Source organism: Neodiprion fabricii, chromosome 1 (genome assembly GCF_021155785.1).
Source record: "Neodiprion fabricii isolate iyNeoFabr1 chromosome 1, iyNeoFabr1.1, whole genome shotgun sequence".
Lineage (NCBI taxonomy): Eukaryota > Metazoa > Arthropoda > Insecta > Hymenoptera > Diprionidae > Neodiprion > Neodiprion fabricii.
In genome coordinates this window covers 11,967,018-11,994,784 of record NC_060239.1, presented here as the reverse complement: position 1 = coordinate 11,994,784, position 27,767 = coordinate 11,967,018, and the positions used below count along the sequence as shown (strand labels likewise).

The following is a 27,767-nucleotide window of genomic DNA, read 5'->3' as shown; positions in this document are numbered from 1 at the left end:
TTGAGTTTGTTCGACATATATTACATGTATAATAATACACAAATACAGTAATGTTCGACGCGCGAACTCATCTCAATTTGCAACATTGATAAACCTCGTAACTGTCAACATATAAAAAATAGATGATAATCGATATTCAAGAAACTGGGATTTCTGACTAACAGTTACAATCTAGCTAACAATGGTAATTCGTTCATGTCTAAGCTTATAAAACTTACAGGCGATAAAGATAAAAAAAAAAAATCACACTACAGGCAATCGATCCCTGGTAAATTGGTAGGCTGAACGATATGTAAAATGCTTTATAAAAAGATGATTTTGCAAGATTTTAACGTTTTTAAATGAAATTTATATTCTGAAAGGCGACATATTCTAAGGCTAGACATTAAAGGTGTGTTCAAGATTTCACGGCTCAGAAATTTCTCCTTTAATGCCAGAGGACGCTGTGTCCGAGAGTCTATAATCTTTGATTCTTCAACTGAGGCAAAAAATCTGCCGAACGATCGGAATACGAAGAATATTTTTTGGTGAACTTCAATCAGGGATGCATTATCAGGTTTATCAGACTATCAGTTATTGTTCTTCTCTTGTTTAAGGGCTCCAACCTCTTCAAGCATCGCCTGCAATCCTTCCGGGATTCGTCCTGCATCCAACTCCAACCCCCACTGTTGATACTGAAACAATAAGACACATTAATCTCCAACATAATCTCGGAAGTTGCTGATTGTTACGGTCTGAAGCTGTGACGTTTGAATTGCTATTCGTGAGTTACGTCACGTCACGTGATTTCCAGAAAACCAGAAAAGTAATTTTCGTATGAATTAGAGAAGAAAAATTGCGTGCCAAATTCAGACGGAGCTCTGTCTTCGAAAGTAGATTTGAATACACCAGGCTGAAAGTTTGCTTTCTAAAACTTTGAAAGACTCGTCGATTCTCGTCTATTTAAATGATCCTAATTAAAATTGTCAACGACCGATGGGAGAAGCTGCCAGCTACCAACAAAATTACGTTCTTCCCTCTAACAAGACGTCGAGAACTTAGATTCTGGTGATTCAAACATAAAGTGAAAATATTTTTCAACAAGAAAACAGTAAACTAATACAGATAGGGTAAATGTACTGGTATTCGGCCATTTGTTCAATTTTTTTTTTTGTCTTATGTCCTGTTACAATTATGTGGGCACTTTCATAACCATGAAATTAGTCGATGAACCAAAAAATTTCCCACTTTATTCATACTCATTACCTTTTTGAGATATGCAATAGTATATCTCTAATTGTGAATATGCCAATTTCTTTTTTTAAAGATGAAGAGTCGTCCACATTTGTTGTTAATAATAAAATGATGCAAATTGCAAACAGAATCAAATAGTTTTCAGGCGTTCCGATGCCAGGTTTTAAAATGGCAAGTATCACTGACGTTCGTTTTCTTCATCAATTTATTTTCCATAAAAATTTGGTCTTCGTCAAATCTGATCTAATGATTTGTAATTCAAAGTTCTAAGAAATAGAAATTAGATCTCTTCGTATTACTTTCCCCGTGATACGAGCTACTGCAAATTCTTTCGAGACGCTAAAAACTACAGAGATTCACGGCGCCTGCGTTGGTTCAACATGTCAAGGACAGTTGTCATTTCTACAATCCCGTGAGGCAATCTTGACCTAAAACCTTGCGCCATTCAGGCTGAAAGAAGCGGCGAACCCATTTTCTGGTATTCTCGTTCCTGGGTTGTCGGTTTGAAAGACGTACCGTGTCAAGTTCCTTGCGGAGCGCAAGCACAGCTTTCTCTCTGTCGGTGACCAATTCTTCGAGGTACTGGTACCTGAGCTTCTTCCTGGCGCGACATTCGCGCGCGCTTTGCCTGCTGCGTTCTGCAACACGCAACGTTGCGTTCGAATTAAAATCGGGAGCTCCGATGGCGGCCCGCTTGTAGTAGCTTCGAGAACCTGCTGTGCAGACAACGAGAAAGCGAAGGGGATGGTTAGCGGGATCCACAGCCCATAGGTACACACACACAAGACCCACCCCACGGAAATTACACATCGCGTATTGTGATACACAGAGTTTGTCTAATGACGCAAGGACGTGTGCACCGAAAGGGAGAATTTGGTGGTAAAAGGGCGCGAAAAATTTTCGTCTTTTTTTTCTTCATTTTCCGGCATTCGCTACAAAAGCCGTCACAACGCGTATCTGCGCTAAGATTAGCCGGAAAAATGAAATGTACGCCCTTCCAACACCAAAATATATCTTTGTCACATATACACTCAGCAACAAAATTAACGGCGCATTCCTCTCACTCGGCGAAATAATACCGATTTTCAAACTGCTGTAACTCGATGAAAAATTGTCGAAAAAAATTATTCAGGGAGGTATTTTGAAGGTTGAAACTTCATATTCGAGATGGTTTTTGAAAATTCTTCCTACGGTCATTTTTTACCTCGTGGCGTAGGTTTGAGTGCCGGGTTGCGATACGTCAGAATTAAAACTAGTTTTTCAACGTTCTCAACGGGGCGTTCAAAAAATCGCAGAACATTTTCCAGACGACCATTTTGTAGCCTGAGATCTCCTCTTCAAAATGGTTGCTGGTCATTTATCGCGTGATTTTTATTCGATGACTTATTTAACTTTTAGTGACGCAATGTCAATAAGGGCAGGATCGACGATTGGGACGAAAAAAAATGTGCGACTAATGTCCAACCAAAATGATTTTTTTCGACAACTTTTCATTGAGCTACAGCAGTTTGAAAATCGGTATTATTTCGCCGAGTGACGGGTGCGCCGTTAATTTTGTTGCTGAGTATATAAATGGTGTAAGCTCGCAACCGTAATTATTGTATTTTTTTTTTTTTTTTTTTAAGATTTATTGATTTCGAGAAGAATGTTTCAAATTTTCCACTTTCTCAAAACATTAATCAAACCCAACTGTTTAGGGTCGTATCCCAATAAACACCGAATGGTGGAATATACGTCGAAATCTTACGGAATACGTATAATGATTAGTCGAATTTCCGCCACTTATACGTATTTTTATACGAAATACGTACGTTTGTTAATAGTAACTCAACATTCTGACCTGCTAATAAACGTATTAATTATTCATCCATTTAACGAAACTAAGTTCGACATAGAGTATCTAACGTTTACTATTTCTACGCATACCAATTTTATACTGAGTTTTCGTATAAAATTCGTATTTCATACCATTCGGTGTTTGTTGGGGTGTAGACACATGCGACCTTGCACCATTAGCGAACGTGATTATTTTTTATGAAGTTGGTGATGAAACGGCGTAACCGACAATACTTACAACCATTTTCCGTTGATCGATCATGCGACCAACGAAGATCTATTTTCCAATTTCAATGTTTTTGAATGTATGCTCACGTTTTTTACGCAAACTCATGAAGGAGAAAATACGCCTTTTCACCTTTACGTTTGGCAAAAGGTCGTATAATGGCGCATACGTTCCTGTACCATTAAACACGCGATATAGTTCAGGCGTCACCTGCAGTACAGGTTATACTGGAGTTTCATCGTCCTGTTAATCATACACCGAATGCATACCTCGTCTCTCAAGTCTCTTGGGGTACAAAGCACAAGGGAATGATCAGTGATGAGAGATGAGTCAAAAGTAAACGCGGATAAATCGTTCAACTCTCTACATCATGAATATCATTTTTTTTACCATGATGAAAATCTCATTTTCGAATACGAATCTAACTTTGGCCGAAACAAAAATTAACCTTTCAATCGCGCCCCCAATTTTGCACGTTACGGACACGCTTTAATTTTTCATATCTAAAGGCCGAATAGTTTTTCAGCGAAATACCTACTATATGGAAAATGAAATATTCTTCTATACCCTCATTTGTGATCCGAATAAAAAAAAAAAGAGAATACAGATATTTTTTTTTGATTTTCAGAACGCATTGTTACATCAGGATATCACTTTTTTGGAGCTGGGGTGAATTTCACCCTGTGTGACCGTTATGAAATGCTACTGAAGCGTGACCCGTCAGGGTTAAGGAAACTCGCGTTGTTTTTGCTTTGCTTTTCGATGATAAATTGTATATTTTTGAGGCAGCTGTCAGATCTTCAACACCAGAATGTGACGAGTAGCCCATAAAATGTCGACATTGAACTGATAACTAAACCTGTGATTTCCTACTTTGAGATGAAAACTTTCGCGATCCTACGGCACTATTGCAAAAAGTAGGTTTTAGTACGAACGGTTAACCTGGCAACTCGACCGTCCTCGAGTTCAATTTTGCAAAGTCGAGGCTGCCGAAGGCTGAATAAGTTGCTCGTGTCAATTGGCAGAAGATTCGGATTGGTTCAATTTCCAGTGGAACATCATTCTGGGCGGTGGAGTAAAGTGGGAAATTCCTCTGACACGTCTCTTGAAGTTTTAGCAAAAGTTAAAATTAAAGTCGCAAGTTGCGGATACGATGTTTGGAACAAAAGCAGGCTGCTAGGTAAGTCAGCTGGTTGGAAGGTAAGAAATATATATCGCATTCCGCAAAGCTGTAGCAATAAATCTAAAGGGAGGAAAAAAAAGTTTGTGCTGCATGTACGCATTTCGGTCATTAGTAACGCGAAGCGAGAAGCACGACCCCGGCCTCCGGAAAAGGGCAGAACAAAAAGGAAAAAGCATTCGCGTGTGGCACCAATTGTACGAAAAACATTCTATGATACCCAGAACAGTCTGAGGTATGCTATACTGAACAAAAAAACAATTTTATCTACGACAAAGAAAAAATAATAACTTAATTAAACGTATCAGTTAACAAATTGCGCGACTATTCTTTTAACTATAATCATGTTTGTGAGAAAATACTACGATAATTGTTTTAGTCCTTCCGGATTGGCAAAAAATATGGATGCGTATAACCTGCAATTTTTACGGCAAAGTTATTCTGCATCGCGATGAAGCAAGAAAAAATTCTAACGCTTTTAAAGTTGAAGTTAGAGTCAAGATGGAAGTTGTAAGGTGAGATTCGTTCCTTGGAAGAAAATCAGGATAGTATATAGGTGAGTTGCTCGGTTGGTATAACCTATATGAAATATATAAATATATGTGTGTATGTATATACCTAGTCTTGTAAAGCTCTAACAATAAATTCAGTGGTAGGAAAAAAGTTTGTACTGCATGTACGCCTTTCGGTCATTAGTAACGCGAAGCGAAAGCACGACCTGAGCTTCGGAAAAAAGGGCAAGGATGAAAAGGAAACAGCATTCGCGCGTGGCGGCAATTCTATGGAAAAAAAATACTATACTTAGAGTAGAAGGAATCACACATTTTATAGTAGAACGAACTGTATTTGAAATGAAGAAAATATATAATTTCGTTTACTGCAATGTTGAAAAGTTGTTTTATTGAAGAAGTGTGTAGTGGGGAAATATGTTTATGATTGCCATGATTATTTCACACAGTCGTACAGCTGCTATAGTTGGCAGTACGATTCCTCTACGAATGAAACTAGGAACCTGATGGGGCGTTTTACAGTTGTATGTTTTAATGTTGTTTCACGTAACAACGCGATCTGTAATAAAGTCCAAACAGTTAAAAAGATTTAAAAAACACAACACAATTCTAGTGGTGAAATAACTGCAATGTAAACTTTTGGAACAAAGTAGAACAAACCTGGAACAATTTTGAACAATATTCAAAACATTAATTTGAGGAAATTAGGCGGTTAACTTCACATTCAATTGGTAAGATGTAGAAGACTAAATAAATATTTTTGCTTGTATGAGAAGATCGTGAAAATCCACAGTATTGAAGTTAGTAACGTTAACGTGATAAAGCATTGAAACAAAACTCGTTCATTTACTATTTTGAAAAGATTATGAGTACCTTTTCTTTTAATTATGTATTACCGATTTTCAAACAATCCTGAGACTGGGAACATTTTTTTTTTTTTCTTCATTATGCATCGTTATATCAAAGTTACGAACTTCAACCTCGTGAAAATCCCCAGTTTTATTCTACCCCCGCTTGTGATTATACAAACTCTCTAAGAATGAGAACATTTCACAAATTATTGTGGGTAAATGACCTCCTGGCAATGTAGAGGGTGTTCCTACTTCTGGCTTTCACTACAGTGGGGAAAGAGTTCGACAGATTGCCTTGTCAAAACACCGGAAGGAACAGCACAAAAGTATAAATATTCATTGCGCGAGTGAAATTAATGCAGTAGAAATAGAAACGGAATGAAAATTGTAAAATTGCAGATTTTAGACCATAAGGATAATTACAAATCGGCACCAGGGTTTGCTTCTTCAGAGAAATTCATGTTCAGCCACGCGGCCGAACTTCAAAGCTTCTAACTCTGCCGACAGAATTTAGCCATTAGCACGGGTAATCCTCTGTGAAAAGTACTAATTAATGCAAAAGTAAGTTAAAGACTATGCAGCAGCGATGGAGTCGCTTACGTTAAGGGTAAGGCGAATTGTTACGCGAATCCTGACTATTGCCAACGAGTTTGTTCACCTAATCCTCTTGAAATTTCATGCGGAAGTACATTATTTAGGATCACAACTGAAGCGGGTCAATAAACTTCGTGTACGTTAGTCGAATTTTCGAAATAATAATTGGACAAGCTTTTTTTGTACATCAACACTGCGATCTTTGATTCGTCATTTGACATTCAAATCATCGATTTCGTTTGAAATGTTCTTTTATCCGGAGAAATTTTTTTGAACTGAGTATTTTATTTTAAATTATTACACAACTTCAGATACCGGGTACATATCTTAGGATATGCTAATTAATATTCTGCTCCACCTAACCAGATATGTAACTATCGTTATGGTGGTCGATATATGTGGTTATACATTTGTGCGTCCAGTTCTATACAGTGAATTACTAATATCGTCGGTTCACGTTTTACCTAGTAACGAAACAATATCCCGAACAAATTTTAGATACTCAAGATCTAGAGCGGTTTGAACAAAGTACGGCGGAAGTTTCGATAGAATTTTGAATTTTTGTTTCTAGAGACCACGAATTGTAACGATACGTCAAAACAAGTAAACTCATTTTTTTTTTTAACCATAAAAGCAATATTTTTCTTAACAGTAAAGTGATGAAAAGTATTGTAAATATTTCAATCTTCACAAACTGAAATCGCGAAAGTTATGAAATCTGCCCCCGATACGATACGAATCTTGTTTCACGGTAATAAAACCGCCCTTCCGTATAAACTGACAAATGTCCTTTTGGTTGTTCTTTTTGAGAGGACAGGGTATCATCCGACATATCTTTTTACAGCGGATTGAAATTGTAGGATAATTTTATGAGCGGTGATTTTGACCTTTGGAATGGATTGATGACAGTGTGGAAAAAGGAAAAGGATTGGAGACGCGAAGACGTAAATTTATAACGAAAATCCCAGCGATAATGGCAAAAACGATGCATTGTGAGATCTCAAAGAAAGTTACGGGGTCGTTCTCTGTACAATAACTGCTACAAGGTGAGAGAATTCTAATTCACCGTATTTCATTATCAAGTACCCATAGGCCTGTATTTTTAATTTAGCATGGAATTCAGGTGCAGACATTTAAAGAACATGAAAAATGTCAGTTTTCGCGTTGACAGATTATTATGATAAAAGTTCTACTACATGCATTTCTAATTGTTCTCGGACTTGATCTTCGGTGAAGTTTAGTAAACACGCTATTGTCAAATGAATGTATGATCCTGATTAAATATTTCCACACTTGTCTGAAAAGTCTGAGATTTTAGTATCTTTCTGATCGAAGCAATTTGGATATCCGGGTTTGGCGTAGTTTTCATACAAATGTTACTGCAGATATAAATAATCTGCAAAGTGAAAGCTATACAAACCGAATGAAATTGCTTCATCTAATGAGTAATCGACTCAGAGGTATTTTTTTTTTTTTTTTCGGTTGAACTTCTCACCTTTTTTTTCTACTCAAAGCACTATCGACTAGGAAGAGCTGTTAACTCGGGGTAAACTTCAATGTAAAGCCGAGCTCAGCTCTTGCGGTGGAGTTTCAAAGTTTAAAGCTTCGGCGCGCAGGATTACACCAAGATTTTCTTGTTATGCGGAACGTGCTCTTCAGCATAATCAAATGATTATTATTCTTTTATTCATTCAGATTTTGAAGTCCGTTGAAAATAAATTATCAGACACGGTGTACGAATAGTCAAGTTGAAGATACAATGGATCAAGGGATAACATACGTATATATATATTAAAAAAAGATAATGCTTCCTCGACGGATTGTGAATTATTTCAGAAAATTATCATTTCATATATTTTAAACGAGCGAAAATTGAACAGTTTGCTTCAAGTGTTCAAGATCAAAAGCTCTCACTTTGCAGATGCGTTAATCAATTCAAATTTTATTGAATTATACAAACAAAAAAAAAAAATAAGGCGCGACGTTGAAACAGGACCATATTTCAAATGACGGAACTATAATTTGAAAGCCCGTCGTTGCATACGCGTTTAATCGAAGTTCATATTATTTAAATTAGAATACATCCGTAAATAATGCTAAATCATCCACAAGCAGTTTAAAGAATATTGAATCGGGTCAAAAATCGGTAATAAAAATGAGGCGTTCACAAGCAAAAGAGGATCCACGCACCGAGCTTCGCCTTCATATCTCCCTTGTCGGACGCCTTCCGGCCAGGCTTGCGTCCCCGCTTTCCGCCCTCTTTCCGATCGCCACGGGATCCGTCCTGAAATAATGCGTAAAAATACATGGGATGAGTAAATTGTGTAACCAGTTTTTTGAGTCTGAACTCCGATATCTAATATCGGAGAAGAATTGAAAAATTCGTATCGTCTGTTCATTTTTTCGTGATTGCTGAAGTATCTTTTACAAGGTTCCTATAATTTTAAAATTCTAATACGGGATGTGGTTGAATGTTTCCATAATTGAGTAAACGACGAATTCAAAATCCGTAGAGAGGTAAATTAGATCAATGAACACGAAGGATTTTGCTCAATGAACGGAAAAGCGCGGGAAGAACTTTGGGAAATGAAATTCTTTAGCGCACCATAAGACTAGAAGGTGATTATTATGGTCATCGTCGAAACGACAATATCAATACTGCCCTTATTCCTGAAAATGAGCAAGAATTTCGATTGTAAACATTTGGTCAATTTCGCAACTGTAGTTGCGAAGTAACACATGTTCAGGACATGAAATACAGATCAACAGTGTCGTCGATTCTCGTGGGGATGAATTAATATTATATGGGTGCATTAGAAGCTTGGATTCAGGTACGTGAGTCACAAAGAGTATAAAATCGTACGACAATATTTTCTGGTCTCGTATATCGCGTAAGCCGAAAGGATACGCAGAGCCTGCGGAGACCCTTAAGTGAAACATATGAGCTTGGTGTTATCTCTTGACTCCTGAGTAAGTATTCTTCATACATATATGTATGGATACGGAAACAAAGAAAGGTTTTCGAGCATTCAGGTTTCGAAGGCTCTCCTCAAGCGAAGGAGTTTCCGGTTCGCGCTGTTCAAGTAATACTCCGCACGCAAAATAACCCACTTGAACAGTTCTGAACTAATTTTGAAATTCATTTCGATAAGTTCACAGTTCGTCCATTGGTACATCAATCTTTACGTTGCGCACCTCGAAAAGCTTGTTCATTGGTTTATAGTTTGTAAATTAGTTCCAAGTTAATTTACAGTTATTTGTAAATGTTTGATCGGTAGAAAGTAAGTTCGATTTTAATAAACAACAGGGAGGTGAAGGCATTCGGTAGATTTTGTAGAAATTGAGACATTTTGTGAATAATAGGTAAAGTTATTTACGAATTATATATCGCTGGTATCATCAAGTGTACTGGAAAAGTTTATCTGAATTCATTATTCAATTCAAGTCGCTCTACCTCTGTTGTAAAAGTTCATCACAGAGATTTTGGCAACTATAGTTTATCTAAAAGAAAATGTCTTCCAGATAAGCAAAGACCTGGATTTGACCAGCTGAAAATTTCAGAAATTCACAAAACCAAGAAGCAAAAAACATCTTAAACAAATCACCAATTTATGTTACGATAAATTGATAAGACTTTTCGTAACGAACTAAATAAATATATAACCGTACTAAAATAAAGTGAAAGATAAAAATTCGGGAGACTACACCTTCCATCGCAAACACTGGTGTCACGCCGGGGTCGCTGGAGACCCCGCATCAAAAATAAACTTTGGGTAAAGTAAACAGGCCGGGGCTAAAAATAATAATTGTGTAAAAATGTATTTCCTACAAGAATTCGAATTTTCCCAAGCCAAGGACCTCAAGAAAATTAGCGACACGAACTCGGATGTACAGAAATGAATTATTCAAATGGTAATTAACAAGACTAATAAAATTAAATACAGAAGTTGAAGGAACATCGGAAAGAAACACAATCGTTGCAGCGATCGCTCGGATGATTGCAAAATCGAGGGTGGAATAATGGCAGAGTTTTTGCCAGGTGTAACACGGTGAATACAGAAGCGCGAGAATAAGCAAAGGGTTCTAATCTGGCCCTGCAAGGTGAAGGCAAAGACGAACGGGGTACGGTCTGGCAATTAGGGCGTCACTGATTAGTTCCCGGTGTCCGGAACAGACGTCGACAGCGGATTACTTTTCCTCCGTAAAATATCCCCCGGTCCATTACCAGATTGTCAATCTTCTGCCAAGTGTATAACAACAGCATGTCTCACCCTATTAGTTGTCGTAATGCGAAACGAAGCTCCAAAATTGCTGTAGTTACTTCGATCCGACCCCGACATTTTTGCTGCAGATATCAACGCCATGCCCAGGAATCATTCGAGCACTTGCTGTTGGACTTCCGCAGGATCCGCAGTTCGTTATATTGCGCTTCATTGCTGGTTCAATGGCAATTTTTCACCTATGCACATATTGCACATATCCTCGACGGATATATCGATCGCAGCCAACGAGAAAATACGCAGGTTAGTAAATCTGAAACGCCAAGTCCCAAAAGTGCACTCGAATCAATGAGTACAAAAGAAGCAGGGGACTTGATGGGGTGAAACTCTTGCACACACAGGTACGTTTAGATATCGGTGAAACTTTCGCGAAGATTTCCCTGACGCGAATTTCGCTTCCCCGAGCCATCTACCACATTCAACTTTCTGTAACCTTGTAAAGGTTTTAGATAATATTCTTAATTACTGAATGTCGGTATAAATTTTCCTCAATAGACTGAGCACAGATTGTGAGTAGATTTAATGTTACGATTGTTCGATTTGCGCAAAGGGTGCAAAAAATTTATGCCTCTGCACGGCACGTGATAGTAAACTCGAGTAGCACCCACTGGAGGTGTTGACATTTTTCTTTGATCTTGTGCTTGGATATCAAGCACACGGAGGGAAAGGAGTTCTTGAACAAACAAAAGGGATTTTGCTGGAGTCTATTCGCTTCAATTTAGTATCCCTCATTTTTTTCCAAATACGATGATTTCAATTCAACAATTCCAATTTAGTTGGTTTGTCGTCAGACATATTACAATTGAAGAAAGCATGGTTTCGAGTCATCGGAATTGATATCAACGACAAATAAACCAAAACTATTGACGCATATTCAATTTATACTTCTATCCTGTAACATCAAGTTTTCGGGTTTCACCCGTTAAATGTCGCGTAAATCCGGCAAAATTTTGAGTCACCAGAATTTTAAATGATACAATTCGAAGAATACGTTTGTGAGTTTGATTAACTTTAATGTTCAGTCAATGCCAAAGATTTTTGTAAGAACAAATTTCATTACCTGCTTCGACTACTCAACTTTTTGACTCAACGAAACATGAATTAAAACAACCTCAATTTATTTTGCTACAACAGTTTCATATTTTCAAAAGAAAACAATCGAGGTGCATTCGATCCAATTTTTAGTCATTACAGTCACATATTTTCTTGATACAATAATCACATTACGTCAAAGCACTCACGCCGTGGTATCCCGAATAAATCAATAGTCAGCATGATCATTCAAAGGTCTGACTCAATTCAGTATTAAATTGTCGCAAGTATTTCATTAAATTGAGTAAATATTATGTTCGCCAGATTTGTCTACAGCATTTAGTCGAATCAATCGAATACCACTTGACTCAAATAATCCTTTTCCTCCGTACGTATGAAAATATGGGCAAGACCATATTCGTAGCAGAAAATCGATGTCCGAAATCCACTTCCATTTATCGGTTGTTGAACACTTGACCGAAATCGAGCAAATGAGAGCCAGTTGCGGGGGCTTCACGTGAATCGACTGCATTAGTCGCAATCCGCGTATTCACCAAGCCATAAATAAACCTGTACATAGTAGTAGAATATTTTTTTCCAACAGCCGTATTATCCGTAAATATTGCAACAATACAGGGTGAAGCTCAGCTTTGAGAAACGTTAAAATTTACAAAAGGCCTTCGGGGCATGTACTCGTTGAACGACTGCCGCGGCCGCTTTTATATCCCCGAGAATCTGAGGTTAACTTTTTTTTTAAAAACGTTATATGATCCAAGATGTAATCTGGAAAGATTGCACGCCTATAGATGTTCTCACCCGGCGGGTCGGTTATAAATGTGCAGGTGCCTTCACCTCACGGTGACAAAGTACAAGTTTTCATCCTGCTTCAGTTGCGCTCGTGTTTACCTTCCGCAACGTCTCAGACTCAATCCTATCTGATATTAAAATCTCTTCAAAATCTTTATCTTCCCACTTCGCGTTGCGGTTATACTCTTCGAGACCCTGCTATATTTCTATCACGAATCTGTACCCACACAGCTGTAGAACGTTAGGTAGCGTACCTGTGTTGCCGATGCTACACTGCAGCAAAAGCGAAAGGGGAAACAGATAGATTGCCAAACTCTTTTCCAATCTTTGGTCCCCAGGCACAGCTGACGGAGATCAAGAAGTCGTTACTCCAAAAAAAAAAAAAAAACAGTATAAGATCTCAGGTTTCGCGACGCGAACCTGGTGCCGCGATGAAAGACACGATCGACGGCGTCACATTAGGGGTAATTTATAAACAAGCGTGGAGAGGGAGCGGAAGAATGTACGAGAAGAATATGAATGGTGGAAATTGACCGAAAACGAAGAAGGAAGGTTCGAATTTGGGTTGAGAAAAGGTAACGATCGTTACTTTTATTGAAGAAAATTTGGTATGATAATTTTCTCGGGCAATGCCCGGTCGATGGGAACAGTTTCGACTCGACTGACTTTCCAAGGACCCGTTCCACGCGTTGGACAGTATCCTGAGGCCAAACCGAAGGTTCTGAAATATGCAAAGTCACCCTAAATATTTCAAGAGATGTAAAAAATGTCTCTTCTTCCACTATGGGGGCCCGCCAGTGCCCCATTTTCGGTTTACGGTTATCTATTAGTTTCCTCGTGGTTCACGTTCAAGGTTTTCGAAGAGGAATACACGCCTCACCGAGCACCACGAGCACCACCAACTACGTAAGCTATTCAGAAACTTGGAAAATTCGTCGGCTGTACCCTAAGGATCCATTTACCTGACAGCAGTACTGATTGGCCCTCGGAAATTTTTATATTGAAATGGAATATACGTAGAAGTAGGTATTTTAATGACTGTTAAAGAATACTTAGATTCTTTTCGTGTACAGGGTGTGAAAAAATTATTAATCGCCGTTTTACCAGATGATTCTTCAGATCGTGAAAGATATTCCCCCGTAAAATTGATCTCGATTTTGATAATCAAGGTAAAATTTCATTATTTAAATTTCAGTAATTTCTGGATTGGGATGAGTTGTAATCTAAACACCCTTGAATTGGTTGTAACATACTCAAAACTAATTCGTTTGATACCATATAGTCTCGAGACGTTACAAAATGTATTTTTCATTCTTTCATGTTGTTTTCAATCCTCAATTTCATTTCATTTATTTAGTACATCGAATGGAGGAAAACTACTTTATTTCATAGAAACAATCAACTGAATCAGACTTTTCAACCAATTCTCAAAATATTTTAATATTTTTCAACGAGGTAACGAACATGATTATCATTGGAACCATGTGGTTCTTTCATGAAAGTCTGTGCTTTCTCCGTATCGCCGAGTAGGAAATAATTTTCAAAGTTACTTCTCATATTTTTGATTTCAAAATTGAACGCCGTAAAATAAACTTGTTGCAAAAAAGGACGCTACTTTCCAATTAAATCGTGACGAATGTATTTGATAGTAATCTCCTGCAAGTCCTTCTCTACAAAATTCATATTTATTACACGGTAAGAAAGAAACGAACCTTTAGTGTAAAAATTAGAATCTCACTTTCTTCCAATGGAAACCACAGCAAAAAGTTTTTCATAAAAAAATGAATCTTTTAAAAATATAAATCCCCATTAAAAACTGATATGCTTTCAAGAAATTCAGAATTTCTTACATAGAAAACATTTTTCCTACACCTTTGCTTTTTCAAAAGTCACACGTGTATGAAAAATAATTTGAAAAAAAATGTAACAGTTGCGCACAGAATTAAAGGTTTTTTTTTTTTTTGTAGGCCAAATGAGTTAAGACACTAAACTTTACAAATCATTACCTAGTGTCACGTAGCACAAGTTATATGAGAATGATAAATAAATCAAATTTTCTTGTCGTTACAAACAAAATCAATTAATAGACGCAATGAGAAAACAAAAATCAGATTTAATTACCCCAGTCAAGCACAAACCAATTTTTATAATCCGCGAGCCGATATCAGATTAAGAAGTTTAATCCTGATGAATTGACATTGCAAAAACTTGGTTTCATAAAATCATATCGAAATTAAATCTGGATTTTTCAAGATTCCGTTAGCAGCGTAAGCCATGATTAAAATTGAGGGGGTTAGTATGAAAAGCGTATAAGTGACAGGTTTGAAAAATCTGAACTAAGCAGGGTTTCGTACACTCGAAACTGCCTTATGGCAGATAAACAATCGTTTGTCGGACGAACTTGTCGGTATCAAATTTCTAACGAGTTGTAAAACTGTAATGACGAAAAACATTCGTGTAAAAAAAGGTACAAGTGCAAGGCATTGCGAGTATAGTTCGATATATTAATCTAACGAACACAATATTGGGAATAAAATAGTATGACATTCCAATATATAAAATTGCTTCGAACCTTGCGGAAAATTTCGAAAGGATTAATAATTTCGAACGCCAATATTACAAATTAAGAAAACACGCACTCACACCCTTATTGCACCAATACACCGAATTGATCATTTTCAGTAACGGCTGAAAATTTTTTACTCAACGGAAGACTCATCATCATATGCAGGAAGAATTGCATTCACGAGGATTATGCAAGAGAAGCGACTGGGAATTTCCGGTAATTCTCCAATGTACCCGTAGTAAAAGTAGAGTGAAAAATTGGATGAAACGAAAAACGAGAATGAGAGAGAAAGACAGCGAGAAAATGAAAGAGATAAAGTGTGATAGAAAGAGAGCAACGAAGAAGTGGAGAAGGAAATTATATGCTACGTTAAGTTTTAAGCTTAAGACAATTAAAATAATATTCCGTAATGGAATCACGTCCTCCGTAGTCAGAATAAGGACAAGAAGGACGTACGTACACCTGTGCGAGTAATTGTGTATGTAACAAAATATTATACACGTACAATCCAAGTCGGGTATAACGGAAGATACCAACGTTCGAGCACGTAGACCTTATAACGGTGAAAAAAATTTCGCTGCATTTAATATTGAGCTAACTAACCGGGTCAGGTAAAGCCTTTAATAATGAAAATTCACTGAGTGAAATTTCTTTTATATCGTTAAATTAAATAGCTCGACAGGATAAAAGATACGAGGGTTGATTTAAACGAGCCTGATTAAAAAATATTCTCGGGAACCGCTCGGGATGAGCCACATTTTTTTAAGAGACTGTGTACATGTATTTGGCAAACTAATTGTTTGTTTTTTTTTCGCAAATCCAAGTTTCGAGATGCTTCGTTGTTTGACAGCGTGAAAATAAATCAAATCTGAACGAGTGAACGTAGGATTTTTCACATCATTAACCTACGATAAGTGTGAATTTTTGTCATGCAGATTGTAAAGCTATGACAACTTGTCTGATATTGTCAATCGGATTTTCTATAACATATGCTAAACTTTGAAGAAGCTTGAAGACGGCTGCAATTGGTTTTGTTGTTATTATTGTCATTGCTATCACTATTATTATCATTATTGTTGCACAAGTTCGCTGAAGACGATGACAAGATCCTGGAAAACCTCACGTTAATAAATTTTAATAAGAAGAAGTTGATGCGTATTTTTCATGAATTTCAGGGAGTTCGTTTGTAAGCAAATTAAATTCAAATGTCATCATTTTTTCATGTCGGAATTCGTTCCCCAACAAGAACACACGCGCAATGTTTTAGAATTATAATAACTACAAAGTTTCCTAAATTTTTAAAAATTTTTCCATGTTTTTATTATTTTTAATATATACCTGTTGTGATTTAAGGTAGGACTCTGATGAAATTTCGTTAATATCGAGTTTTTCGTTTTTAAAATGACTAAAAAAGATTAAATCAAAAATTCCTTCCAGAAAAATTTGGATTATGGTAGTAAGTATCCTGAAAAAAAAACAATCTTCTGTAATGAAAGTTCCTTGCGTATAAACTTTCTTCGCAGAAGATTGAAATTTTTTGTACGAATTATACAAAATTTTTCATGGAAATGAATCGTTCTGCGTTATTTTGGCTATCGTATTCCTTTAAATATCTGTGTAATAGATTTTTATTTGAGTCCACCTTTATCTCTCGAACAAAGGCAAATGCATTATTTGAATCATGATTGTAGGCAATGCTTGATTCTTACACAACTTTCGTCAATTAAAAAAGCAAACGTATGATCAGATCATCAAGTCTACCGTTCATTAGTCACGCAATCACGTATGGATCCGTGTCATTATTTTTTAAATACGTTACGATTATAAACTAAGTCATTTTTCAATTCTGGCTTCAATGATATTGCATTTCATGCAGGATAAATATAGTAACATACAATATTAAATTTACATCAGGTTATTTTTTTACTGAACTTAGCAGAAAGATATAAAAATGTATTTGTAGAACTACACCGTACATTTTCAAAACTAACACTGGCTGCATCTTCAAATCAGATTCGTCAGAAAATGTGTAAAACTTTGGCACTTTTTCTGAGACGTATCAGTTTTCACTTTCGAATGGAAAAGCGTTACAAACCCATAAAGGCCAAGTTAGCAACGGACTGACAAGTCAAATGTAATACTGTACATAAACGTTAAATATCACGGTTGCTTTTCCACAGTGTTTGATAGTGATAAACAAATTTACGCAGAAAATGCAAAAAGTTTTACATCGATTTTCGTGAGTAACATAATCAACCCTCAAAATGTTAAAGTGCTTCAACAAACATTGCGCAATGAGACACGTATAATCAGTCGGTTCAAAGAGAATTTTAACACTGAAATACTATTTAAAAAAAAACATCTAATTGTTCGAATCACGTGCATCTTAAAATCTTTCTTTTATTGTCAATTGCTAACTGATTCGATGACGTCGTTCAAGTACCACAAGTTGTCCAGAAAGTATCTCAATATCGTCATTCGTCATAAAACTCGCTGTGGACTCCTCGATAGATTGAAATGCATGTAATCTACAACAAAACTGTGTGTGAGACTAGAATGGAACTATTTTAAAATCGATATTTTTTACAGTAATCAAACTCACGTTGTCTGACTCACGACTCAATATCTTATTCTTCGCCATCAGTCCCAAAAACGCCGCTGACTGAATTCTCAAGAATATCCTCTGCGTATATTATTTCAAACGGAAACGGTAAGATCCGAATTTTTCCGACGAGTTTTACAGGGGAATACTAGATTCAAAAAAAAGTCGTGGCTGACCCTTGCAATACGTTATACTCAATTGATTGAGCAGAGCGAAAGAATCGAGAGGGGTTACGAAAAATGGCATCGTTTAGTTTGATTTGATACGGACTGCTTTATATTTTGATGAAACCGGGTTTACAGTAAAATACATTCTCCCAGGCGATACAATAAAAAAGTATAATAATTCCTGCAGTTGGTCGAACAGTTGGCACATTTACCTTTTTCTTATCGACAGTATTTGTTACCGGTACAGAATACCAAAAACTCGATACGCAGGTTGGCAAAGCAGGAATCAAACGTAACGACAGGATTAAATGTGGATGAAAAAGTGTACCGCGTACAAAATACGTCAAATCTATGGCCCCTAATAAAATTCACTCAACTTTAGAGTTTGATCATAAAATATCAAACTCTGGTCCTAAAACAGTCAACTCCGGTGCATTGGTATGGTAGATAATTGTTTTATCGTCGGCGTGCGTAGGGTTACTCGGATTATAATCGTCACGCCAACGTTTGGTCTTTTGTAATCACCCTCTCGAAAGTTGAGTGAATTTTATTAGGGGCCATCAAAATACAAGTTGCTTCGTGGTCTGATCGGAAAGTGACTTTTGTATTTGCTGCTTAAAATTTGCAACAAAGTATCGGAGACATTTCCGAGATTCCGAAATATTATGCGTGTTTCTGTTCATTTTTATGTGAAAACAGTTTGAAAAAGTTATCCTAGAGGTAACAAATCGAGATTTATGGGAGCGAGACGTGCATTTTACGATAGAAAATCCACAGCCATACGATGTATGTGAAAATATTCCCTCACGGTTTGGAATTGCTGGTGCCATATTATACATATGCACGTGTATTATACGAATTCCGTTGAAGCTGCTCTATGGAAATAGGTAGCAGATAGCTTGGGAATCCTAGGAGACCACTAGGCTGCAAATTGCTTTCGCACATACGAAGCGTAGCGCATAATTGACCCACGAGGAACAAACTCACAGTGTCGGTGAGAAATTGTCGCTCAGGTCAAAAGCGTTCTAATTTCAACTCTCAGATTTGACTGAAAAATCTTTTAGAGCAATTATTTTCAACGTAAAATTTCATCTGAAACTACGTTTTTCTGTACGCGTTGATTGCGACTGATCGATTATCAAAAATTTCTAAAGATCACCAGTAATCAATTGATGAAACATTTTTTAAAGATGACTCACTTTAAATTAAATATTGCCATGACATAGAATGTTTATTTTCACTCACAAACTCTCATCGTAAACGTTGACAATAAATTTTCGAATGGAAATACAAGATTTGCAATTGACAAAATAAAACCATTCGTGATTTCGATGGTCTTTCGTTGAAAATAGAACTAGCCAAAAATACTAAAATTCACACCCCGTCGATACAGGGCGCATTTTTCTTGTTTCAATATTTATTTTTGAATTGGGGTTTTCTGAAATGAAACTGACTATTGCACGGAGAATTTTCAAATATTACAGTTGAATTGATTTTCGATAATCCGAGTTGTAATTGCGCGCACTCAATTCAAACAAAAATAACAAAAAAGTGATGTGTGAAATGAAAATTGAAACATACATGTTTTTCGACATAATTTTACTCCTGTGATGCACTTTTTAGTGAATATCATCCAACTTGACTAGACAAAGTTGAAATAAAAAATGTCAAGAGTAAATTTGACTTTGGTTGGAAATTCTGGATGCTAAATTTACGCTCATTTCAGAACATCCTAATAAAAAAAAAAAATTAATACCAAGTCAAGAAAAATTTGTTCGGTATTGATTCAGGTGTAAAAATTTTCGATTTAAAAATGAATAAAGTTCATAATAAAAGACTGTGTATTTTGGGAATTACGGTAGTTCAAATTTTTCATAAACTCTGAGTGAAAATGAACATTTTATATCCAGGGAATTTGTATCTCAAAGCCGTCGTCGTTATGAAGAAAATCATCACAAGCCGACAACTGGTAATACTTCAAAATCAACGATAATTTATTATCCAGAATATAAAATAAAAAATGCTTTGGAATATAGTTTTGCTTTGATAAAATAAAGAGAAAGAATTTTTAAGGCAAATCTAAAATTCGAATTTCGGCCAGATATAATCGTGTAATGTCATGTAGTACACGGCGGATTCCACAGGGAACTGCAAGACAGGCAAAGTTTCAAACTGTTTCTGCGAAAGCTCAGAGAAGGTATCACATAATTTAATCAATGTAGTTCGTCACTCTGGACTAAAGCAAGGAACGAATATACCAAGAGCTATATCGCGCAAGCTGAGGAAATTAAACACGATCGAATTATCGGTATTTCGTCATTCGTGAAACATTTTTGAGCCATTTATCTTTCAATCGTGTGAGACGTAAACAGACTAAAAGTACCCTAGCCGTCAAATTCATCGAACAAAGTAAACAACGTATGAAGAAATATAAAATGTAACGAAAAATGTGTGCACAAGATTTAAAAACGCAACTACAAATGTCGTTCAAGTTAAATTTGTCGATAATGTGACACGTTCTGAACCGGACACTTCCTAAATATGTACACACGTATCTGTCGTTTACAATTTTTCTCAAGCGAACACAGCGTTCATTATTATCGTGTATACTATTCAAGCATTACTGCACTTGTACAGGGTGTTTGTTGCAAAGGAAAAATCAAAATAAACTAAAAAATTTCCAAGCTATATTGCAGATACCCTGAACGGCGACATGAAATAGATGAATCTTATTATTGAAAATTAAAGAGTTAAATATTCAAAAAATGTGTTCAAGTTAGCAGCGAAAAAATTGAATTATTTTGCATCGTATGGTGCGGGGGTGTCAGTTATAGAATTATTGCCTAGGCCTAAGCATCACTGAAACGAAAAAACCATATAAAACGTTATCCTACAACTGTTGGTAATTTGCGTTTGCCGATAACACAACCATTGATTTTACGCAAAATGTTTGTCATGGGCAAAACACGTGATTCGCAAAATCTCGCAAAATTACAGCTTAGACTGACCATCGAACCCTCTTAAAAGACCGTTGGAGTTTGGATCGATCCTAAACTATGCACAATTCTACGGAAAATTTCGACGATGGGTTCTTGATTACGTTGATTCCCTTAAACGTTATAACGATTATTGTAATGATGAAATGCGTTGCAAACGAGTTGGAAAGTTTTCTCTTCAATATCCTCGCTTTTGGTTCATCAAGGATTGTAGATATATAAAAAAAATCATCATCATCCACAGGAAGGTTCAACCGTTTTCGCTCACCTTTTGCCAATCACAATGCGTATATGTTTTATCAAATTGTCCAATTCTTATGGGAACAATCATACTTATATAACGTCCAAAAATTAACGCATAGGCTGTGTGTAACGAAGATTCCAAATTGCCAAGTGCCGCATCTCACTACATTAACCGAATACACTGAAAAATACACTGCAGACGAAATTTTGATAATTAATTCGTTTGAGAACAAAATTCATAGTCAACCACAATCAGGTAGGTAGACCAATTTGTATTGCACTGCATGTTATAAATTCAAAATAGGGTTGACAAATCCCGTACATTTGGCAACGTCCGATTGTGATTTTTAATTATTCCCTGCGAATTTTACTCTTCGTACTCTATAAATTCGAAACTGACCTCATCAAGAGAAAATCTGGTTTCTTATAAGTAGACCGAAAAATCAATACGGAGTTGTACAAATAAAGAATTGGAAAGAATAACGCATTGAAAATGATAATAATCTTGTTAACGAACACCCGGCATAGCATAGGTCATAGCAGACACACGTGTATCCGGTATTTGCGTAGGTTATTCACCATTGATAGTGAAGACGAAGTTAGTCACGTTACTCCAACAATGCATGTTTGGTAAAAATCGTAACTTCGCGCCTTGAGATCGTCCGAAATTTGGTAAGCCATTATAAACAAATTACACTCATAATTTTGAAAGCCAACTTCTTGAAGGTCGTTCAGAAATTACACAGCAATGATTTTTTCTTTCATGTTTCGTTATCTCAACGTTACTGACTTCAACGCCGTCCATACACGTATGTATGGATATTGTACGTATACTAGCACCTAACTCAAGCTGTACACACGCAAAGTGCCGCACATAGCTCAGCTACGTTACGGAACGTGACCGGCTATGATAACAACAAACATAACGAATAGTAAAATAAGCGTTGCATGTACTTGTAATATGTTATACATCATATATACAATACTCGACAAGTATAATTTTATCCGTAGTGAAGAAAAAAGATTTGCTTTTTGGTATGCAACGGTAGGAAGTGAAGTATAAAATGTTTTTTTCACATTCAATGGTTTGAAAAACGTCAACGGTAAATAAAAAGTAACTGAGGGCTGTGATTCGAGAAGCCGAATGCTCATTGCACGTTGGACGTAATACGAAAACTGTAAACCTACAAACATATCGCAGTTGTTATCAAAACCGTTGATGCGATAAGAAAATCAATGTCAACCGACCGACAAATTTCTTTTGGTAACCATCCCAAATTAAAACTGAGGTGGTTGTACAAAAAGAGGCCACACTATAGGGAAATTTTACTCGTAAAATAACTAAAGTCATTACACATTTAAGATAAACGTACGGAAAATGAATTTGTTGAATTCACCAAATATGGCAAGCGAATTTCCTTTTTTTTTTCCTCATTCTAAAAAATGTCATTTGATCCAGGAAAAAGTGGTTCTGTTCATCAAGTGAAGCCACATTCATTCGAATGAAAAAAAAAAATTTATTCCATTCGATCACCGTTCTTGTTATAACTCCAATAAAAATTTGTTTAGAGAAATACGAAAGAAATTCAGTACTTCGTTATTACCTATATGGAGTACTCGACAAGTGTTATTATTTACTCAATATCGTTGTGCGCTCTTCTTTCTACCACCTGGATGAACCGATTATGCAACGAAAAACTGCATACCGACATGTATCGCGTCCGCTGTCGGTGCTGCGTTGAACGAGCGATTATAGAATAAATTTTAAATCAGGTCAGGGACGTCGCGGTGGGGCGGATTTAAGCAGCGCGTAGATACCGTAAACGGATTTGTCCAAGCCAGTGCGTCTCACGATCTACGCAGAGAGCGAGGGGATTTAGCCTGCTAAGGAATAACACAAACCATAAATGAAACTCGTCTCCGACCCAGTTTTAGGCCGAGTCAGAGACTCGCAAACGTCGAGAGGCAATTGCCCGCGGATTTATCGCACGCAAAGTGAAAGAAAAGCAAAGAAGAAAAAAGCAAAAAGAAAAGCTCTGAGGAGGGCGAGGGTTATTGACAGCGTCGGTTAAGGGGCCGGTGCCCTCGAGATGGGCGCTGCACGATCGCAGGAGCGTAACGATTCGGTTGAGAATCGAAGCCACCCTCGGGGGCGCCCGTCACCCTCAGGGTTACCCCCTGCTGCATCACGAACGCCGCCGCTCAAAGTTACGAGTTGTGCGGTAATAAGAGAAGACTTACCAATGCTCCGCGTCGTACCGAGGCTCGCCAACTGCGCAGTTGAAACGAAAGGCTAGAGCGAGAACCACCGTTGACGGAAGCCGGCAGAAACGGTTGCGACCGTCGCGCGCTCTAACGTCGAAATGCGCGCGTGTAGACACGCGTGTTCACGCAATAACCGCCGTGCCACGACGCCGCCCGCGAGGAAAGCGGGAAGCGATTCGAACGGCGTTCGAAATTTGTACAGAATCCAGGGAAACTAACCGACGCGGCGCTCGATAATCTGCTTTATCTTGTAACGATTCCTGCTATTCTGTTTCGAATGTATTTTACGTGCGCACGCGCAGATGCATTTTGACAGCCGGGCAACGGCTGCTCTGGAAAAACTTGTCGCTTTGATTAGTCCCGTTCACTTCAAAGTTACAATATTAGCATAGAATGTCTTTATTTGAGCAAAGAAACACTCTTTGGACGATTTTGAGATGTTTGGAACATGTCTCAGATATTGTTTTTTTTTTCTCTCTTCGTAATTTGCGTTTTCCTCGCAACGCGAGAATAATTCTAAAAAATGTTACCCCCGATTTCACATGCTTGACGGTTATTTAATAGGCGGTGTAATTTCGAGAAAATCGTAAAAAACGAAAATCGAGGTTGTACACTATGGTGTTTAAGAATGAATGGGTTAAACTATGTGAAGAACCTTTTTTGGGTGTTTTCAAATAAATCCTCTAAAATTTACTTTTATGCTAATTTAGGGGAATACAAATTTTTCAGGATTTATAGTTTTTTCGCAACGATGTTAAATCAAAATAGTAAAGCGAGGTAGTCGACACTATTTTTTTGGTCAATATTATATTAATCGCATTCATATTAAATTGAAAAAAATTACCCAAGAATTATTTTCAAGTCTGATTTTTAACTAATCAATCAATAGGTTGTCTATTTACTTAAAAATAATTAATTTTTGTCAATTTAATCAACACTTTCATGATTGAACTGCGCATTTGAGACGAAGATTCCGATAATTGTTCTAATGTCGGAGCATTAATTGAAATTTGATCGCATCCAGTAAATTTGCTATCAATTCATAACAGATAGAATCATTTTAATCAGATCAACAATAATTTGGACTGCGTTGAGGCGTATTTCAAAAAGAATTCTTCGAAGGATATTTTTAATTTAAAAATTGACGAACATTTGAGACTGGAAAACGTTTATTATCAGACAAAATTCATTATTACTAATACATTTTTACTCAAAAACGATCAGATATAAAAAAAAATATTAATTTGTAGTAGTTTACCAGGTTTGATGCAATCATATTTATTAACTTTATACTTCCTTCTCTGTCAATACACATCGAACGTGACTATAATTCATGACACAATGAAGCTAACGTACTGTTACTGAATACTGAAAATTCGAGAAATCGAACTTCTAAATTACCATAAAATTTATTTTTAAAAGTATCACCATAGTACCCAATTCACACTGACATATAGCGTCGTATCCTGTTCTTTGGCTACGCGCGTCACGTACCAAATTGCGTTGCAGTTGCATGCATTTGAGTAAGATGAATGCATCAAAATCGATAGACCTGCATGACATACATAATGTACGGGCACGAGCTGTTTGGCATATTATCAGTGACTATCGGCAATCTCTACGAGGCCTATATTGAGTCGTCTCCATCATTTTGTTTAATTCTATTTTACGCAGTTTTATTCATAGCCACATTCATTGAGTACGATACTGAAAATTCGCGTCCTAATTTCATTATAAACTGTACCTTCAGATTTTGAAAAATCTAAAACTACATGTGGATTTCAATCCTTTTTACGAAATGAGAAAATAAACCCAAAATTCCTTTCGACATAAAAAATCATACGATGGTAAATAGAATGTAATAATTATTATCAACACTTCTTGATGTCGGAAGTCAACGATCCCATTATTCCAACACTATTTGAAAGCTGACCGCCTTTCTACAAAAATGTTATACGCAGATAAAGAAACCCGAGTCTTATCTGTTCTCGTTCTATAATTAGAATAGTAATATGCGTCTGTGGGTTGAACGAAATAATATTTAGTTTCAAATGGTTTGATTCAATATTTTCAGTTCATACAATACCGTGCACTCGGATCACTCGTTCGTCTATTACTTTAGCTCTGAGTTTCAAGAGGAGCTGAAATATTTAATTGCAAGTTGGATTCAACGGAATTCATAAACAATGTAATTTGTCATCAATCAGGGTAAACCTATTGATGTGCGAATGAAGGAATCGTCAGAATGTTCGACATTCTGACGGTCATAACATATAATTCCTGTACAACACGCTCATAGCTATCGATTCGGTATTTTATACCTGTATCTGTCACGAACTTGACAAATAATAACTTGGAAAGGAATGAAGCGCCTTGAGCATCATCGTCCGATGAGTAAGTAATGAGCATACCAAACCACGTGACACTCTCACCTAAAATCACGTTGAAGTTAGCAACGGTATCGTAACGATTCGTGCGGAGGAAAAACCGATATCTCGCAATTTCAAATTGTTTGAAATTCAGTAAACCGTAATAAAACGAAATCTACTCGTATCTTGCAATTCTATTTCTTTCAAAATCACAGTAAAAATAAGAAAACAGTGATTTTTTTCTCAACGTTTCGCTACAACAAAGTTATTGACTTCAACCTGGTAGTCCGAAAGGCATGACGAGTATACATACGTGTGCAAATGTATGTACAAAAACATATCACCGTAGATATTGAATACAGAAATAACGAAGCGATCCACCAGCGACAACTATCGGCAAAAATGTAAATTTTATAGTTTGGCAAGTGGACGACAGGTGCTAGAATGCGCAAGGAGGAAGGGGCGGGTGAGAGGGAGGGGGGAGCCAGACGGATCTATGGAGCCAACCGACGAAAAACATCACCCCCCTGCATTTTCCCTCCGCCGCGCGTCGCCCCTTACCTGACGTACGAAGTGACAGACACACGCCCTTTGTCTACACCGATTTGCTCGATACGAAAATACAGAAGAATAAGTTTGCGCGAGTTCGATTAACCTGTTTTTTAAGAAACGAATTGTACCGAAGGACAACTGTCGTCATTGATTAAATTAGGAGTTATTTTTGTTCCGGTTTGTGGTCTTTTTTTTTCTCCTGCTGATTTTTCGCAACTTTTTGCAATACACGCTGACCTGCTGTCAGCACGATGTTTAACTCTAACTACTCACCAACTCGTTTTCGACGGTGCACATACGTTCAACTTCCATTTTTCAAATCGCAGGTCCAAAAGTATTAGTTATTTGTCGCAAGATAAAACTTTATCACTTTTGGTCAGCAGCCTATCGCTCTGGTTCCTTCAGACACTGGAGAGACAACGTGTGTATGTTTACAAACACCGCAAGGTCATGCAGCTGGTTCTCGGTCTTTCAGTCGAATACGTTACGTCATGCAGCGCTGCTGGCGGTTGACAAGAATGCTTACTACTTTATTCCATGACGCGCATTGATCACGTGGCTCCCGTGTCATCAAGCGTCGATAAATGTCCATCCGTCTTCGTCTCTTACTTTCTTCCCACGTTTGATGCAGGGTGACACCATTCCCTAGTGTTTGCTATTTAGATCTCATAATAACGGGCTTGTCGCAGTGAGAAACATCGTTGCGAGACCGCCTTGCGGTCGATCGGTAGACGCGCCGTCGATATTACCGACAGTTGCTTCGCAACCGCGTTTTAGGCATAACTGTTTCTTTTGCAACGTACATTCCGCCCTCGGTCTTTCAGGTATCTTGTCGTTAGCTCTCCAGCCGCTAGCGCTACCATGGTGGTCTACAAGCAACTTAAATAATCGGAAAAGTTCTTGCGAGCACGAACCAAGAAATGTACTAGGTTCTTTTATATTCTAAAGATCTACGAAGCATTTACGATTATTCAAGTACACATTAGGTGCAGCGCTCACGTCCATTCTGTCGTACAGCTTGTCAGCTTTCGTCCACTTTTTATAGGCATAATGATTGACCTGTCATTACTTCCAACTTTGGGTTATACAGATGCATTTAAGCACAACGACGCGTCAACTATCAAACTGACACCACACGCATTATATTCATATCTGTTACATTCATACACGTATAATAGTTATCAGAGATTAACGTGAACTTATTTTTGCTTTGCGTTTCAATGTGGAAACGAATCCTCAAAATTTTACATTACTTTCGACATGAATACTTAATTTATTGACGAACAAAACATCCGATGACCCGGAATTTCGGGACGCTCCAAGTGAATGAAATTTCAAACGATTCGTGGATATTTTTCGCTGATCAATGAGATGTTCGCAATCATTTGCATGGCGGTGACAAAAATGCGGTTATATTCTTTGAACCAACTGTCGAACTGACACATCACACACCGACCAA

The 27,767-nt window shown here is 37.2% G+C and overlaps 1 protein-coding gene and 1 long non-coding RNA gene across 6 annotated transcripts; one reads left to right on the top strand and one right to left on the bottom strand.

Annotated features, from left to right (window-relative positions):
• LOC124180043 (REPTOR-binding partner) lies at nt 1-26,775 on the bottom strand. Of its 5 annotated transcripts, none has more exons than XM_046565028.1 (4): nt 26,582-26,775; nt 8,620-8,713; nt 1,750-1,949; nt 1-674 (listed from the first exon to the last, which is right to left on the bottom strand). In XM_046565028.1, exons 1-4 carry the CDS (start codon nt 26,618-26,620, stop codon nt 570-572), a joined length of 438 nt encoding a protein of 145 aa, XP_046420984.1. In that variant the 5' UTR covers nt 26,621-26,775; the 3' UTR covers nt 1-569. The 5 variants fall into 5 exon arrangements, with proteins under 5 accessions (XP_046420984.1, XP_046420994.1, XP_046421003.1 ...); XM_046565038.1 differs by having other exon boundaries at nt 1,750-1,946; nt 26,582-26,774; XM_046565047.1 differs by having other exon boundaries at nt 1,750-1,871; nt 26,582-26,774.
• LOC124180062 lies at nt 25,633-26,480 on the top strand. The gene is made up of 2 exons (XR_006870197.1): nt 25,633-25,781; nt 26,174-26,480. It is a non-coding gene; the product is annotated as an uncharacterized LOC124180062 (long non-coding RNA).
• Nucleotides 26,776-27,767: the final 992 nt, after the last annotated feature.

Excerpts from the sequence above, each read along its gene's own strand:
- LOC124180043 (XM_046565028.1), bottom strand. The coding sequence starts at position 26,620 with ATGGAAGTTGAACGTATGTGCACCGTCGAAAACGAGTTG. Across the intron at positions 8,714-26,581 it reads GCACCGTCGAAAACGAGTTG|GACGGATCCCGTGGCGATCG; the intron begins GTGAGTAGTTAG and ends GCATTATTTCAG. Across the intron at positions 675-1,749 it reads TCCGCAAGGAACTTGACACG|TATCAACAGTGGGGGTTGGA; the intron begins GTACGTCTTTCA and ends TTATTGTTTCAG.